At 41.5% G+C, this 16,264-nt stretch overlaps 1 protein-coding gene across 2 annotated transcripts in view; it reads left to right on the forward strand.

Moving 5' to 3' along the window:
- Positions 1–16,264, forward strand: part of SMG7 (SMG7, nonsense mediated mRNA decay factor) — an 85,391-nt gene that overhangs the window by 17,034 nt on the left and 52,093 nt on the right. For both annotated transcript variants that reach the window (XM_019530969.1, XM_019530970.1), the window contains exons 2-4: positions 12,584–12,615; positions 13,382–13,499; positions 14,944–15,076. In XM_019530969.1, the coding sequence (XP_019386514.1) occupies positions 12,584–12,615; positions 13,382–13,499; positions 14,944–15,076 (283 nt within the window). The remainder of the gene's footprint in view (positions 1–12,583; positions 12,616–13,381; positions 13,500–14,943; positions 15,077–16,264) is intronic.

Consider the following 16,264-nt stretch of genomic DNA (forward strand, 5'->3'; position numbering starts at 1 on the left):
GCTGTCGGTCTAGATCTCTAACAGCCACTTATTTTGAATGTCTGTGGAATACAACTAGGGTGCCACAGTACCCTGAGGTTCCTTGAGATCTCTTCAAGGATGCTGCAGGGTGAAACACAATATTACCATTGTTGGGTTTGCAAGCATGTCTTGTATGCTAAGCCCAGAATTTCAAATAGAGAACCACGGTGTCATAAACATTCTGACCTTGTATGTACTCATTGCCCGTATGTTTTGACTAATCAGATTCTGGTCCTCACATGCATACCCCAGATTTTCATGAATTAGACATCATAATTAACAACCTCAGCATTAATATTTGTATCTAAAGTCTGAACAGCCAAACTAAAATAAACAACAAGACAAAATGGAACAGCCAAATAATTATTGCAGCTGCTGAGCCATAGTTGAGACGGGGAAATTGCTGGTGACCCCGTTGACAACACCTGGACCTTTGAGTCCATCCACCACCTTCACCACTGGATCAAATTTTCACACTGGTTTGTGCAAAATAAAATAAACTTGCTGAGGAAAATTTATCGAGGTAAGGTATTATTTATATTTACAGCCTGTTGTAATCTTTGGCAAATTTCTCTATCAATTTTTTCTGCACTCAGAGTGAAAATGAGCTATTGTTTTTGTGGGGTGCCTCAAGTCTAAAAAAGCTGAGACTCGCTACATCTATATAGATGAACCGTATGATTTTTTCATACTTCATCTACAGTTCAGTCATCCCCTAACGTAACACTTTTTATTCAGGGGCTGGAAACAACCCTGTTGACCGTCAAGATGGTCTGGAGACCACCTTTGTGCTATCTCTTCTGCCCAAATATGCAAGCAGAGGAGACTTCTCTGTTCTCGTGTCCTCACTGTTGCATATTGGCACACTTTAATTATCCTGAGACTGTCTGCATGTCTATTAATGTTTTTTTTAAGAGAAATGGTATTTTGAAGCAATAGGCAGAAGATGAGGGGAAACTACTTGGCTATTTGACTTACTTTCTGTTTGTTAATACTTATGTCAGACTCCCCATACCATTTCAAAATCTTGGTACCACCCCTAGTTGTCCAGTTGGCTAAAGGCTGGAGCAAATTGGTAAGTCTGGACCTGTATCCTAAAGGTCACTAAACATAGGCTTTGTCGAACAAGTTGGGAAAGCAAGTTCCTGAGACTAAGGACTTCAATTAAGTACTCTACCAACATTTCCTACATGTATTAATTTAGGAACTGTCAGCAGCAATAGTAACAACATCATATTTTTTTTTAGATTTTACCACAAAGGGAGGTACAGCATTAAGTTGGTAATAGCAGTGGCTATTTTTGAGGAAAGCTTAAGTGTGCTTAACAGCTGTCAAACACTCCCTAATTAATATTTAAAGAGAGACTGATTTTTCTCTTGCATCGCCCCTCAACCCTGACCAAAAGTTACCAGCTGCAAAGTTTAAGCGTGTCCAGACAATCTGTAGATTGTACCAGCAAAGTGGAAAGGTAGATTTTCTGTGATTCTAGTGTATGGCATAAACACGGCATGTCCCGCCAGGCTTGTGAAATATTATTTTACAGGATGGAAAAAAAGACCCTAAAGTTCCCTGTCCTATTAAAAAATATAATTTTGAGTGAACCAGAGGTTCATCATGCTAGCATGTGCTGTAATAAAAGTATGTGTTATGTGGCTTTGCTTTAGCTTTGCAGGTGCTAGTGTTGGCAGGAAGCTAGCAGTAGACTCAGTTTTAATTGAAAGATGCTTTCTTAGCCTCTTTGAAAGAGGCTATTCTAAAAGTGCCCTTAGCTTTGAATAACCTCCTAAATTTGCATGAAGACTTGCAGAGGCTTCTGTGTGTTTAGTGTCCTTTCACTGCCTGGGTGAAGAGGAGCATGTGTGCTGGTTGATAGTCTCACTGAAGTAGTATAGCCATCGGTATTTTGTGGATGATTTGCTGCTTTCTGCTTTGTTATATTCATAGGTTCCGAATATAGGTTTGAATTTTTAAATTCAGGCATTCAGCTGTGGTCCAGAATAATTTTTAATATTAGAATGGATAAGTTATTGTCAGTTCTCAGGCTGTTTTCAAGCTGTGGTTTGACAGCTGAATTGGTGCTGCTGTGACGATTTAGTTTTGGCAGGAGGCGGCAATGTGAGAAGTTCAACAATGGGCATGATGTCAACTAGATTATTTTTTTCAAATGTTATCTTCCTGCGCAATAACTTTTCCTGAATGGTGAAACACAGTTCATAGGACTGTCTACAAACTATACCAGGTCACTGATGGTTCAAAACCAGCATGTAGGGGAGAGGAGCGCACAGCGGTGACTGATTTGACTTCGGTTCATGACTATTGCATGTAATACTGCAGTCAGCTGGGTGTTGCTTTGAGTCACACAGTTTTCTGGGATTTGTTTTGTTTTGTTTTTAAGAGCTTGTGCACATAGGAGAAAATGTAATGGTGAAACTGTCTTGGTATAATTAGGCTACTGCATTTCAGCCAGTAAATGTCATGTGTGGACAAGCCCCAATTTCTCTGCAGTCCTGGTTTGAAGCAAAAATCTGCTTGTCAGAACCTGTTACTTTTGGCATACTATGTGGTTTGATAAAATTGGAGTGAAAGAATTGCAGCTGCATTTTTCAAGCTCTTGTGGCAGATTTTTAGCAGCAAGTTTTGTAAATATGTTTTCATCAGCATATGTGGGGTGGTGCAGAATCTCATAGCAGTGGGTGGAGTATAGTGGGGGTGCACTGATAGAGATGTTGGGGGCCAATAGCGATAGCTGATTTTTAAGGAGATGTGTCAGCTGATACCAATCTGATTTCCGATACAGCTGCACGCAGCTGGTAAGTCTGTGGTGGTGAAAGGTGAGGAAAGGGGCGTGCTGGGGTGCAGATCAATGCCCCCCACAGTGAGTTAGGGAGTGGGGCTGGGGCAGGGGCTGCCCAGGCAGGGTGGGTGCGGGATGGTGCTGTGACTTGTCTTGGGGGACCAGGGAGAGGGGGTGGCTCCTGCCACTCGTCCAGGAGGGCACGGAGGGGAGGGGCGTGTGCCCCCGGATCTGTGCTGGGTGGGCCGGGCAGGCTGCAGCGCTGCGCTTGGGCCGGGAGGCTGCAGTGCTGGGGGGGTGGTGGCTGCAGCCACCCCAGATTTTGCCTTAGCCCCTTGCTGCCACCTGCCTCAAGTGTAGCACAGCCCTAGCTTGCGGCTGCAGCCTGCCTAGTCTGCCCCGCACCGATCTGGGGCGTATGCCTTTCTCCTTAGTGCCTTCCCAGATGAGTGGCAGGAACCACGGGATGAGCGGCACACAGTGGTGGGAGCCACCCCCCTTCCTGCGCCCCCTGGATGAGCCGCAGCTCCGTTCTGTGCCCACCCTGCACCGTCTGGGCAGCATTTGCCCCACCCCCTCCCTCCCTGCGGGGGACATTGATCTGTCCCTCCCACACCCCTTCCCTCCCCCTCCTCTTCCACCACACCAGACTTACCAGCTGCATACTGCTCTCCACATTGCCTGGCTGTGCTCCTCTCTGCCTGCGTGCTGATAAACAATTTTCTTTACATCGGTGCCAATCCAGTATCAGACCGATGATAGCTGCACCTCTAGAGTGTAGATTTAAAAATTTTCTATAACATAGAAGTGTATCTTACGGAAATTACTAAATTTCTGAAGTAATTTCATGACTAAGAAAACATTCTAGAAATCAAGACTCAGTCTTACCCTCTTAGCCATACTGCACATCTAACGAGTGTTACTGGCATGTTTTTTTTCCTCCTCTGCAGCAGGTGTCCTGTAGTTCAGTGCTTCTCAAAGTGGTGGTCTGTGGACCAGTGAGCCACTGGTCTGCAGCAAGTTGCCAGGAAAGGAAGAAATATATTTTCAGAAGCATAACATTGATATGTCATAGCACCGCAGTTCGTATGTTCCAACACTCCAGATGACATCACATTGTGTGAGGTGAGGAAAGAGAAAGAAACAGCCGGTCGCACATTTGTGTAGTGCTGTTACACGCAGTTGCTGCCACCAGCTGAACTGGGCACCGGTCTCTGGACCACTTGAAAAAAAATTGCCAGTCTACCACATCAGATAGTTGGAAAAGCACTGCTATAGTTGACCTGACTTTACTTCAGATGCTCAGTCTGGGGATTTAGACAGGGTGGAAAGCTTACAGTTGTTATGACTGGCTCTTGTCTTCCATGGGTTGGAATCTGGTTCTTGTGGACCATTTAGACTTTTAACCATGCCAGTAGGGAATTTTTTTTAGTTGAATTTCCTGGTTAGACCACTGTTAACATGGTAATGATCTTTACTGGATCTTTCGTGCTCTTTTTTTTGGTAAAGCCCTTTGTGATCATGCAAACATTCTGTGAAGCTGTTGGAGCCCATTTTTGAGCAATAGCTTTATGACATGGGTCTGACTTCCTACTTTATCTACAGATCCTTTGGGATAGTCATTTAATAAATGCTTCAGACATGCCTTGAACTTCACAAGGTGGTTGGCTGTATATGTGTGTTCTTCCCCACTCCTGCCAAACAATTATTTCTTTGGAGTCCACTCTTGACCCACCTATACCTATTCTATTGCATGTAAGATCTGCTTTTTTTTTTTTTTTTGATAGCAGATGCTCTCTGCACCTCTGGAGGGAACTAATTTGTTTTAATTTAGTTCAGTTCCATAACTGGCTCATTCAAAGTGTAGAAACCAACTGGAATTTGAAAAAGTAAGCGAACTAGCTATTCCTTTTCCAGTTTATGAATAGAAACTATGAGTAATCTACAGAGATCCATTAGCTCTAAAATAACTTAAAGGATACTTTTTCTGGTCAGCACTACTTCAGTTTGTGAGCTTTAGAAAATACTTGATTTAGTAAGTTTGTTTTAATGCAAAGTGCACTTAATTACTTTTCTTGTGTATGTAGCATATTTCAGGTATTTTTATTTGACTAATAAAACACGTTGCAAATGCAGATTTTTTGCTTTTCAGTTAAGTTTCAGTTTTTAAACAAATACAACTTTACATAAATCAACAAGTAAAAACTGATGCAAGTAGATGAAACCTCTGAGGTTTTTTTTTAACATAATGCATTCATATTCTTATTTACTTTTTATTAAGGTATGCAGTTGCACAAATAACTATGTATAGACACGCTGTACCCTCCTGGGTAGCAGCAAGTTTAGGTTATATTTAGGTGTAAACATGTTTAATGGCTGCCAGTCTCTGAGATTTACCTCCTAGCCAAGTAGCTGCAAAATCCAAATGCTACCAAATCTAAATAAACCTGATTATTTGAATCAAGTTTGTTTGCTTACTGATTTAGTCCTATTTTTTAAATCGGTCTTAAATCGGTATAAACCCCAAATAATAAACTCTACAAATGAATTGTGAAACATCAACTGAATTCTGATTTGAAACCTATAGTACAGGTATCAAATGAGTTTCAGAACACTTTTTTTTCTTGCCATCACATTAGGTTGTGTAATTGGCAGAGAGGACAAAACTTTCTTGGTTGATGTGTTCTGTGTAGTAGTTGGGGGAGGGGGGGGCTGTAGTATGACGAGTCATATGAGGTTTACCCTCCCCTTCTGCACCCTTCCCCTCACCTTTATCTGAAAACTGGATTATTTCAGATAACCTGAATTTTTACATAACTGGCAATCCTCTTACCCTGGGGATGCCAGATAACAAAGATTCTACTGTATATTGTTCCATCTGTGTCCTGTTTCTCACCCCCCACCCCTACTGTTCCTCCACTGCCAAATATTAGAACCTGTTGGAGCTCCAGAATACAGGTGACATGGCACTGTGTGCTGGAAGTTGAGCATCACTGGTTTAAGCAATTGTGTAGTTAGAGGGCGGCATTAAAAAATAGGCAGTAGCATTACAAAGTAGGAATACTTCCTATGCATTTAAGCAGTTTATACACTTAAACAATATGCTGATAACCAATACTCACTACAATGTAAGTAGTAGGTAAAAAAAAAAAATCTTTTGTATTATGTAGTTCAGCAAATTATGTACTTATTGGGTACATGTGGAAGTGAAGGACATTGTAATTGTAAAAAGAACATAGTTCTATTCAATTACTGGTAACTGAAGAAAGTCCAGAGGGTAAAACAGACCTTGTATCTGAGACGACCCTCCAATAATTAGATTTGTTAACATTTTCCATGTCTAAAATGTATAACTTTTCCATGTCTAGAATTTAGTTATTGGGGAGCTGTCTTAAATTCTGAGTTGTCTCAGATTTAGGTTATATAAAGTAACTTTTCCCTAACTAGAAGCACACTTGAGCAATGGAACAGGCTATCTAAAGAGCTTGTCGTATCTCCTTCATTAAAGCATGTTGGGAACGAGTTAGACTTTCTCTGCCAAGTGTTGTCTAGATATACTCACTCACTTTGCCATGGTGTACAGAAATGGAATAGGTAATCTCTGGAGGTCTCTCTCAGCCTTACATTTTTTATAATTTTAAACCCCTAAAACCTTGAGGCAGCTACCTTCTATTTCCTCTAAAATAAGGAAAACCAGATAGTTGGGGTTTTTTTATTTATACTTCAATTTAAAACTTAATCGTCAATTGTAAAGCATAAAAATAAAATAATTGGGGTGATAGAACTTAACATCTTGCTTTCTGAGCCTGGTAAATAAGTTATTTTTTCTAAAACTGAAGTTTAGTACCTGCATACTCTCCTGGGATTGCAGTAAAATAAGACTTTTTATACTGGCAAGTTCTCAAGAACAGGAAAGATGCAGCTTGCAAGGGAAGCCCTTTTTAAAATAAGGTTTTAAATGTTCTGTGGTAAGGCTTTGGAGTAAGTTTTAAAATTACTTGGGTAAATTGAGAATTACTTTAAATAGATATTGAAATATTTTTAATGAATTGATTTGTGAAATCTATTTTTATTTAATCAGAAGCTGAACTAAAATGTTTTAAAATTGGAAACATTAAACAAGAACACATAGATAAATTAACAATTAACTCTATAAATGCGCTTGAACTTTGATCTCCCCCAGATGGACAAAGCCTGTCTTTATATTTTGAAACTGTTCAATATTTAACAAATTCAGGCCTGTGAACTTCTTGAGGTCAACCTGAAGATATGTAAAGCTTTCACACAACGCTTCTTAATTACCAGCACTACTAGGAAATGCCCATATCAAGTTTGGTGGCAAACGATTTCTTTTTCATCAGTAAGTTATGATGCAAATTTAGCTTGAAGTTGCAAGAAAATGTGTGGACAAAGACATTCAACAGTTAACTGATCTGAAATAAAATTGCTCTCTAATTTTCAAGGAAGTTGAGACAATTTCAGTAAGAAACTCTTGCATCTTTCTGCTTAGCTCCAGTGAATGTCCAGTAGGAGTCTCTAATCACAAAAGAATCAAAGTCTTTTCAAAGAATGAACAAGAGAAATCTGGGAGGAAAAAGTCACTGTTTCAATGACCAATGTATTAATTTTGGTAATACTAGTCATATACTAATTTACTTGTCTTCTAGAAAGTATAGAAAGACCTGTTACGACTTTGAATATACAGAAATTGAAGGTTGGGGTTTTTTTGGGGTGGGGGGGTTGCCTTTTTACAAGCTTTTTATTTTGGACCTATGTACTAAAGGCAGATTGAATTATGGCAAGGACAAAGGATTTAACTTTAAAGGAATAGATTTAATCTAAATGTTAGTCCATGAAACATGATGTTCCAAAATGGGTAGATCATATTTTCATATTAAGTTTCAGTCAAACGTGAGGTAAAGTATGCTGTACTAGTGTTTCATTTTGTTAGTTATGTATATGTTGTTTATTAATGAGTATGTAGCCATTAAGTATCAGTAAGTGTTATTGACTTATTTTGGTGAAGACTGACTAATGGAAATGAGTGAAGACACTGAGTGCCATTAAGCATCAGTTAAGTTTTTCTAGGTATTAAGCCATCAAAGATAAGCCAGTAAGTCTCGTGATTTTTCCTTAGATGCTGTGAAACTGCAATGACAAAAAAAATCTACAAATAGATGAGAAATGGGTATTTTTTCACATAGACACATGATTGCGGCTTTTAATTTGGGACCCTGGTGGTTCAGAAACATTCTGCCTACATACTGGCACGCACAGTAAGAACGATTTGAAAATTTGTCTAAGGGGGAAGGTTATGCCAGTTGCACTGCTATGGTTCTTCCAGGGTCCTTCTCTGCATTCACTGTGTCTGGAAGTCCTGTCTGCAGCATGCTGTCTTCGGGGCATTCAAGGACTACCAGAACATAATGTGGGTTTTAATACTTGGAGGCTCTGGTCCTGAAGTCTCAAGGATTGAGGACGTCCAAGAGATTTGTACCCATGATGGAAAGGCCGCTATCTATCTCTTATAGCCCTGGGCAACAAGTGCTGTGTGGATGGTTTTGCTCTCGACCCCAGGACTGGAATTCAGGACCATAATGAAAGCTGTTCGTACACTAGGAATTCTTGTATCACTGTTGTTGTACCATGTACAGTTCTGGCCTCCATAATTCACAAATTTAATACTGATGGTAGATAACTACTGGAGCAACTTAACAAGGGTTGTGATGGATTCTGAAATTTGAATGAGGACTGGATTTTTGGTTGTAGCTGTGTTGGTCTAAGGATATAGGCAGGCAAGGTTCTTTGAGTAAATGTGATTCTTTTATTAAACCAACTGAGTTGTTGGGGGAAAAAGGTTCTTAGCAAGCTTTTGGGTGCAATTGCCCTTCTTCAGCCCTAGGAAGTCTCTGCTGTTCTGTGACTCCAAGGAATGAGAAAAGCTAGAAGTGTGACTGGATGTCACCCTTACTCACCTTTGCCTTTTTTCCCCTTGCTGTTTTCTCCCCTCCCTGCTTTACTTTTTTGTTTTCCTAATTTCTACTTATTTACATTCTCACTGACATCCTGTCCTCGTCTCATTCCTTGGAGTCTCAGACTAGCAGAAAATCCCTATGCCTGAAGAAGGGTGAATGTGCCGGAAAGCTTGCTTGCTAAGACCTTTTCCCTAACTACTTAGTTGGTCTGATAAAAGATATCGCATCTCCTTGAAGAACCTTGCCTGCCAGTGAGGATTGGGTGATTTTTTTGTTTTTGTTTTTGTTTTTAGAATGTGTTTCTAGAGTTCGGTTACAGCTATTGGATTTGAACCACATCTTGATTCAGGGAAGTTCTATAGTCCTTAGTTCAGGCTATGATAGGTGAGTCAGGCGATTCAGATAAATAGATTGATGTGCAAGTGTGTGTATTTATACGCGTATGTGACAACGCTGGCGTTATGGCCTTGTTGTCCTTCCTGTTGCCCTCTCTGGGAAGAACTGTTCCCAGCTGAGGCAGTCACCCACCATGACTTGATGGAAGAAGTCTATAGAATTCTGCCTCAGCAGGAGATAATGGCTCACCCAGTTGGGGCAGTCCCTTAGGAGACTCGCTGCATTCCTGAATACCATTTGGCAAGACCTTTATAGGGTCCAGATTGGGAGCTCCTACACTCCTGCCACAATCCTCTGTATGGTTCTTTGGTCACACCAGACCTGGGTTCTAGTCGCTGCGTTGCTTGTACTCTGATTGTCATGCCAGCCTTGGAGTGTCCTAACAGTATTTCCCTGAACTCGTACCTGGAATTCCCAACAGTCTGTCTAATATGAAAATAAAGAGATGTGGGCAGTCTGGCTATCTCTCACCCCCTTCTGGCATATGCACTTTAGTCTGTCGTCCGAGAGCTCCTCCTGTCATTTCTGGTGTCCTTTTACCTCTGCCCCAAGGTGCATACAGCCAGTCAAATCCAGGACTCACTTCCCATATGTGGCTCATGTCGCCTGTGGGAAGAGAGCCTACCTGCAGTCAGTCAGGGCTGGGGCTCCTCTCTTTCAGAGCCCCAGGCTCCGCAGGGCTCAGCATGCAGGCTGAGACAGGCCCTGGCTGGGAGCGTCTCCCCAGCAGCTGGAGTTTCCCAGCTGGCACTTCTGGCATGCATCTCCCATGGTGCAATATTTAATACTCCAGCCACATCATCCCAAGTCAGTGTGGCTTTACGCTGTCCCACAGGTAAGGGAGAGGAAATGAGCAGGGGTTTCTCTTTCCTTAATTGCCCTGCTTCAGCATATATATATGACTTGTCAAGCTACTTGGCCAAAATACCAACTAGTATGATTTACTTTTACAAAGAGCTTTTTCCTTTTGCGTGTCCTGTACCCCAAATTCTCTGGTGGTTGTCCTCCCCTGGGTCTCTAGTCCATGGTATTCCACTTCTCCTGATAGGGGAGAGAAAAGTTGAATGCAGTTGGTAGAAATGTGGAGGTTTTGGCATCTCTTAAAATTAGATTGACACGGACTATCAAACATAGATGTCATAATATTAATATAATTGTGTATGGTGGGGTGGGGATGGGGAAGTGCCTTTTGAAGAGAAAGAAAGCTGCCTATTGCTTTGATAAACAGGTCAGATGTTAGTAAATTAATTTATCCATTTCTACAAATGCTTAAGAAAAAGCCACGAGTGTTGGTTTATCTGTTTTCACAGTTCACATCTGTGCTTCATTGAAATATTCTACTCCCCTGTTTGAAATGATATTTGTGACTGGTGAATTTATTTGGCAATAAAACCTTCTATTTTCATCAGTAACGTTATCACAGACACCTCTAGTGGGGGGAAAGGAAGGGAACCACACTTCAGCAAATTAACAGTTCAGAGTCATTGGAGTTACCAAGAAGAAACTAAAAATATCTTTTAACTGAGCAAATCTTCTGCCTCACATCCAGAACAATCTAGTACCAGTTGTTGCAGATAATGAAATGACAATATGGTATATGAAGTGGAGTGGCTCATTCTTTAGTCATGCAAGGAAGTAAAAATGCAGTGGGTTTCAGTTGAACAAAAGTATTGTGATCTCAGATGAGCTAGCTTCATGAAACAGGGAATGAGAAACATATAGATCTGCCTTTGATAGAGCATCTATATCAACCCTCTGTGCATTGGTAGATTGTGCTTTTTGCACGATACAGTTAAGAAATTAGTGAAGGGTTTACCAATAACCACCCAAAAATGACAAACTTGCTGTCAGGAAACTAGTAGCGCAGCTCTCGAGACCTGCTTTTGAGCCTGCAGCAGATTGTTCTGTTTCCATCTACTTATTCATTCTGGTGTCATAGTAGCCAAAACATCCATAAGGCAGATGAGTAAATTGTGCCTCATGGGGACTCTTATGAGGAGTTTCCCCCATCTGAGTTCCATTGGCTGGCACATCCTATATAGGAATGTTTAGTGTCCATCTCAAACTTCCATTAGAGGCAAGTAAACTTCATTATATTGAAGAGGTGCTCAAGCTGTGGCCCGTGGGCCAGGTCCGGGCCATGGAGCTCTTGCATCTGGCCCACATGCCCTTGCATCTGGCCACACGTGGAGTGGGAAATTTGGCAGTAGAACTTCCAAACACCAAGCCCCATACTGGTGGTTGCAGTTGGGCCATAACTCTTCCCCTGCATTTTGATCTAGACTGAACCCGACCCCCTAACCCCTGGCTTGGACAGGTTGGGGCCAAGCTGTACTCCTTTTTTCCCCCCCTATAGAGCCAGGCCACACCCCTTTTTTCCTTGTGGGGCCAGACTGGGCTATACTTCTTCCTTTTGGGGCCAAGCTATGTCCCCTTTTCCCTGTGGGATCAAGTTGCAGCTGAGTTGCCCTGCGCCCCCCCCTTTCCATGGCTGGTTGGTGTCTATCGTATCTACTCTGGTGCTGGATTGGGACCATTGGTGAAATCCAGCCTGTGGATGAATGGGGCACTGCCCATCCAGGCTGCTGGGGAAAAAGTTTGAGCAGCACTGCTACACTGGTATTATATGCTATGTGCATAAACATGTTGGGTGCATCCAGACGAGCGTGGCCGTGCAGTATGTGGTGCCGCAAACATGTTTGCGGTGCCACCTACCACTCAGTCAGGTGTTTTCTGTGCTGCTTCAGTTTGTTTTATTTTTTTCCATGGTTTGTTTTGGTTTGTTTGGTTTTTTTTTTTTTTACTCCTGGATGCAGGGGTAAAAAAAAAACCAAACAAAAACAGAGCAGCACACACACTCAGGTGGAGTGTGCTGCTGAAAAGCTGAGCCAAACCACCCAGAGCTGTGGCTGCTGGCCAGGTTCCACCCTGCAGTTCCAGCCCTGGGAGGTCCCCAGGTAAGGCTGCTGGGGCCAGCACAGTGCTGGCCCCAGCCTTCCCTACTGCCCCTGGGGTAACTTGCTGCACACCAAAGCATGCGTGGCACAGGCATTCCCTGGGGACAAGTAGCAGTGGCGCAAGGTGCACTACTGCTAGTTATCACCAGGGATCCAAATGTTCAAGTACGTCTGGACGTGCCTGTTTTGGTATAAGGGGGATATTCTTTGTTGTTCAGTTTATGCTGTTTTTAGAAAGAGTTTGAGTCAACCCAAAAAAGCTACTTTCTCTAGGTTTTGTTGGGGTATTAAACAGTAGTAGCTAAAATTCAAACCTTATATATCCTAACTTCACTGCTTTGACAGGCTCTAAGGACCTGGGCAAGGGCTTATTCCATAGTCTGAAAACAATGTAATTTAGTGTAACTTGCTTCTAATATCTTATCCTTTTTATCTTGCAGGCAGGCAGAAGTCCTGAAGGCTGACATGACAGGTAATTTGTTTTTATTTTATAGTTAGTACAGTGAATAACATTTTAGACCCATTTTTCTTCATGCTCTTCATGAAATGTTTTTCAGTTTTAGTATACAAATGTTGTCATGATAAATGTTTGTCCTGCAGATATGGATAAACAGAGCTTTGTTGCAATTAGCTATGCTTTCTGCCAGAATCAGACTTCACAAGTAATACACAAAACACTTGGGACAAAAGAGCAGGACTTTTCTCTTCTGTTTTCCCAGTGGGTGGTCTGAATTCAGTCTTGTCTTCCTGTTGGAAGAAGGGATTATGTCTGTGTACATCTCATACATCCAGGATTATTGGTTGGTCAGATAATTATTTTCAAAGAAATAACTCATATTCTCAATAAAAAGATGTAAAAGTCCCTTTCCAGTTTCTAGCAACTTAGTTGAACAAGTTGATCTAAACACTGTCTGGTAAGTGTGCAAAAGGCAGTCTGTCAGTGTCACAGTTTGCCTTATAATACTACCTTCTGGCTGCTGCAGGATCTGAGCAGCATGTTTATTATTATTGAAGTCAGATAAGGTAGTTTGATTTTATTTGCTATATTCACTTATTATGCAGCTTTCAGATTTCTAGTGGCTTGTTACAACAGAACAAGCCAAAGCCTGCACATTTTTCTCTAGTTCACCGGTGGTTCATGTATTTTGACAGTGGAGAAAATAAATTTAATTGATTCTCTTCTGTGTACTTGGCCACAGTATATCTTTTTGTTCTTGGTTTTTCTTTCTTTGTTATAGATTCGAAGCTGGGTCCAGCTGAAGTCTGGACATCCCGGCAAGCTTTGCAGGACTTATACCAGAAAATGCTAGTAACTGATCTGGAATATGCGTTGGATAAGAAAGTAGAACAAGACCTGTAAGTGTTTTAATAAAGGCACATATGTTTGGGTAGAGAAGCAGGGAAGCTTCCAATATTTATGAAAGAATGGGTGTAATATGTTAAAAAGGCTCTCATTTTCTTCAAAAGTGGAAGCTTGACTTTAAGATTAGTATATGATTATTTAAGAAATATTTAAGGAATAAAAAGAGTGTAGGGGAATGGGCTGTGAAATAGTGTTTATACTTAGTGCTCTGGGGGAAACTGTATGCTATGGGTAAGTACTTGGATGAAGGGTAAAAAGGTTTGTAAATAAGCTTGTGTGCTTCAGTGAGTATCTGCAGTATATATTCATGGCCTCGAAACGTGCATTTCATGTATGAAACTGATTAATTTTGGAGAAAGTGTTCACTTGTTGCACAGGTTTCCTAATATATTTCTTAGTGAGGTCCCCCCCAAAATGTTTGACCGTTTAACCTGCAAGTCAGGTGTTTTAGTCAGACAAGTGAACAATCATTTTTTTCCCTCTGGAGCTGCTCTGTGGTAGGCTCTGACATTTGCTTTTGTCATGGAAAAGGCTTTGGGGACTTAGCCTCAGAAATTAAAAGGTAGCTCCCCTGAGCTCAGTGTGTGAAATCTAGCTCCAGCTGAAAACCATGCGTGAAGAGAGAGCTCAAAATAGTAGATACTGAGCCAGACCTAAACACTGTTTCCTCCTCACTAATGTCAGCTTTCAATTACAAATGGACGATGCTGCTTATGTCTGAGAGTTCAACATACTCTCCTCCCTCTGAAGCCCATGAGCAGGATACTTATTCATAACCTAAAAGCAGTCCTGTTACTAGCACTCTCCCTGCAGCAGAGGCAAGCATCATTGACCAAGATTCTCCTGCAGTGTGGGCAAGGATGGTGTTAGTGTGCTCCCATCAGTTGTGAGTTTGAAGGGAGAGGGGGAAGAGACTTATTTTCACCTTTTACCATCAAGGAAAGGTAGGGCAGAAAAGAAGTACCACTAACACCACCATCCTTGGCATCTAGGAGGGTGGTAATAAAGTATCACCAGACTTATCAACACATACTACTCTTTTAAGGGCAAAGATTCTCTACCAGAGATTAGGGATAGTGTACCAGGTGTGTTATCTTACTTGAGGCATTCAGCACAACCTTTTTTTTAGGATCCACAGAAAGTCATGCTGGGCTTCATCCTCTCCACTTAGGTTTTGCCCTTCAATATTTGGGTGGAAGGGTTGCAACAGCTGAGAAATGTTGGAAAAAGATGCATGTCTACATGTATTTGACTTGTTTCCACCACACGTTCCATTTTAACAATAGGCAGAATAAGTAAGGCAGTAGAGTTTAAGTAGAGCACTGTGGCTTCTGTGCCTAGTGCACTGTAATTAAACAGTTCTTTCCCATTGTGTACAGGACTTGCTTCTGCCTGTGAGTCACTGTTGGAACAAATAAAACTGTGCTTTGTTCACAGCTGGAATCATGCCTTTAAGAATCAGATCACAACACTACAGGGTCAGGCAAAAAACCGAGCAAATCCAAACCGGAGTGAAGTTCAGGCAAACCTTTCGTTGTTCCTAGAGGCAGCTAGTGGGTTCTACACACAGGTGAGTGTGGAATACATGTTTTCTGTACGAATATTTTGCCTTGTGTCTTTGCCTTTATGCTGAATGCATGTAGGTCCTTCTAGTAACATGGTCACTTGCTAAATTTAGTATGCTGCTTCTAGTTGTTGCTTATGTTCTATGCTTCAGAACAGATAAGCTCCCACAGTGCACTTGATCAGTTGTTTAATGCATAAGGATGAGGAAAGCAGGGGAGAAATCCATCTAAAAATGATAAAACCCTATCCTTTTCAGTATATGCAACCATTCCTGTTAAAAGCCAAACAATTATCCTTTGGCAGCATTTTACGCTTTCAGTGGAAGCACTTTGCTATGGAAGTGGCACAGTGTTCCTAATGAGATAAGGCTTCTAATGTTTTCTTTTTTCTTTTTTTTTGTTTTAATTCTGTGACTGGATCTTGTATATCAAATTTATATTTAGAACAAGGGGCCAGATGCATCCCGTAGGGGTCCAATCTGGCACCAGAGATTGGTGGCACAGTACTGGGTTGTCTTGCCCATCTCCTCTGCACTATTTCCCTCTGCTGTGGAACCTGCTGGTCCATTGTACCTACACTTACACTCTCTACAGAGGGAGTGGAGATTAGTGGCAAGGGTAAGTGTAGGCAGCTGGGTGTTTTTGGGGCGGGGGAGCAGAGAGGGAGAGATTTGTGGTCTGCGGGGTCACAAAGGGTGGTTTGCAGGGTCAAAAGGTTGCTGGGCCCTCCTTTAGAAAGATTAAATTAAGCGGCTAGCCTGGGGAATAACATAGGAGGAGTTATGATTAATTTGAAAAAGGCACTGAACTTAAGCTGCTTTTCATAATTCTAACTTCAGATATTTTAACATTTTTGTTACCTAGCTTACTGCATGTTTTAATCAAGGTAGTGATTTTGAAATTCCTAGCATTATTCCAGCACCATTTTTTTTGAAAATGGGTTCAACAAGAATCAAATTGCAGTTCTGTTGTAGAGTCCCACCTTAAATGAAACATCCTCTCTCCTATCAAAAATCAGCATGTCTTGTGTAATACAGGCAGTCCACGTCTTAAGTCAAAACTTTGTAACTCGGAACTAATATTCTCATAAGAAACAGTATTATAAATGGGGGATTGGTTCCTGAACCAAGGCCCGATACCCTATTTTCATTAAAAATACCCCAACATTTTGTACTTGATCAATTATAGATGAG

This window comes from Crocodylus porosus, unplaced genomic scaffold (genome assembly GCF_001723895.1).
Source record: "Crocodylus porosus isolate Cpor-Errol unplaced genomic scaffold, CroPor_comp1, whole genome shotgun sequence".
NCBI classification, from domain to species: Eukaryota; Metazoa; Chordata; order Crocodylia; family Crocodylidae; genus Crocodylus; species Crocodylus porosus.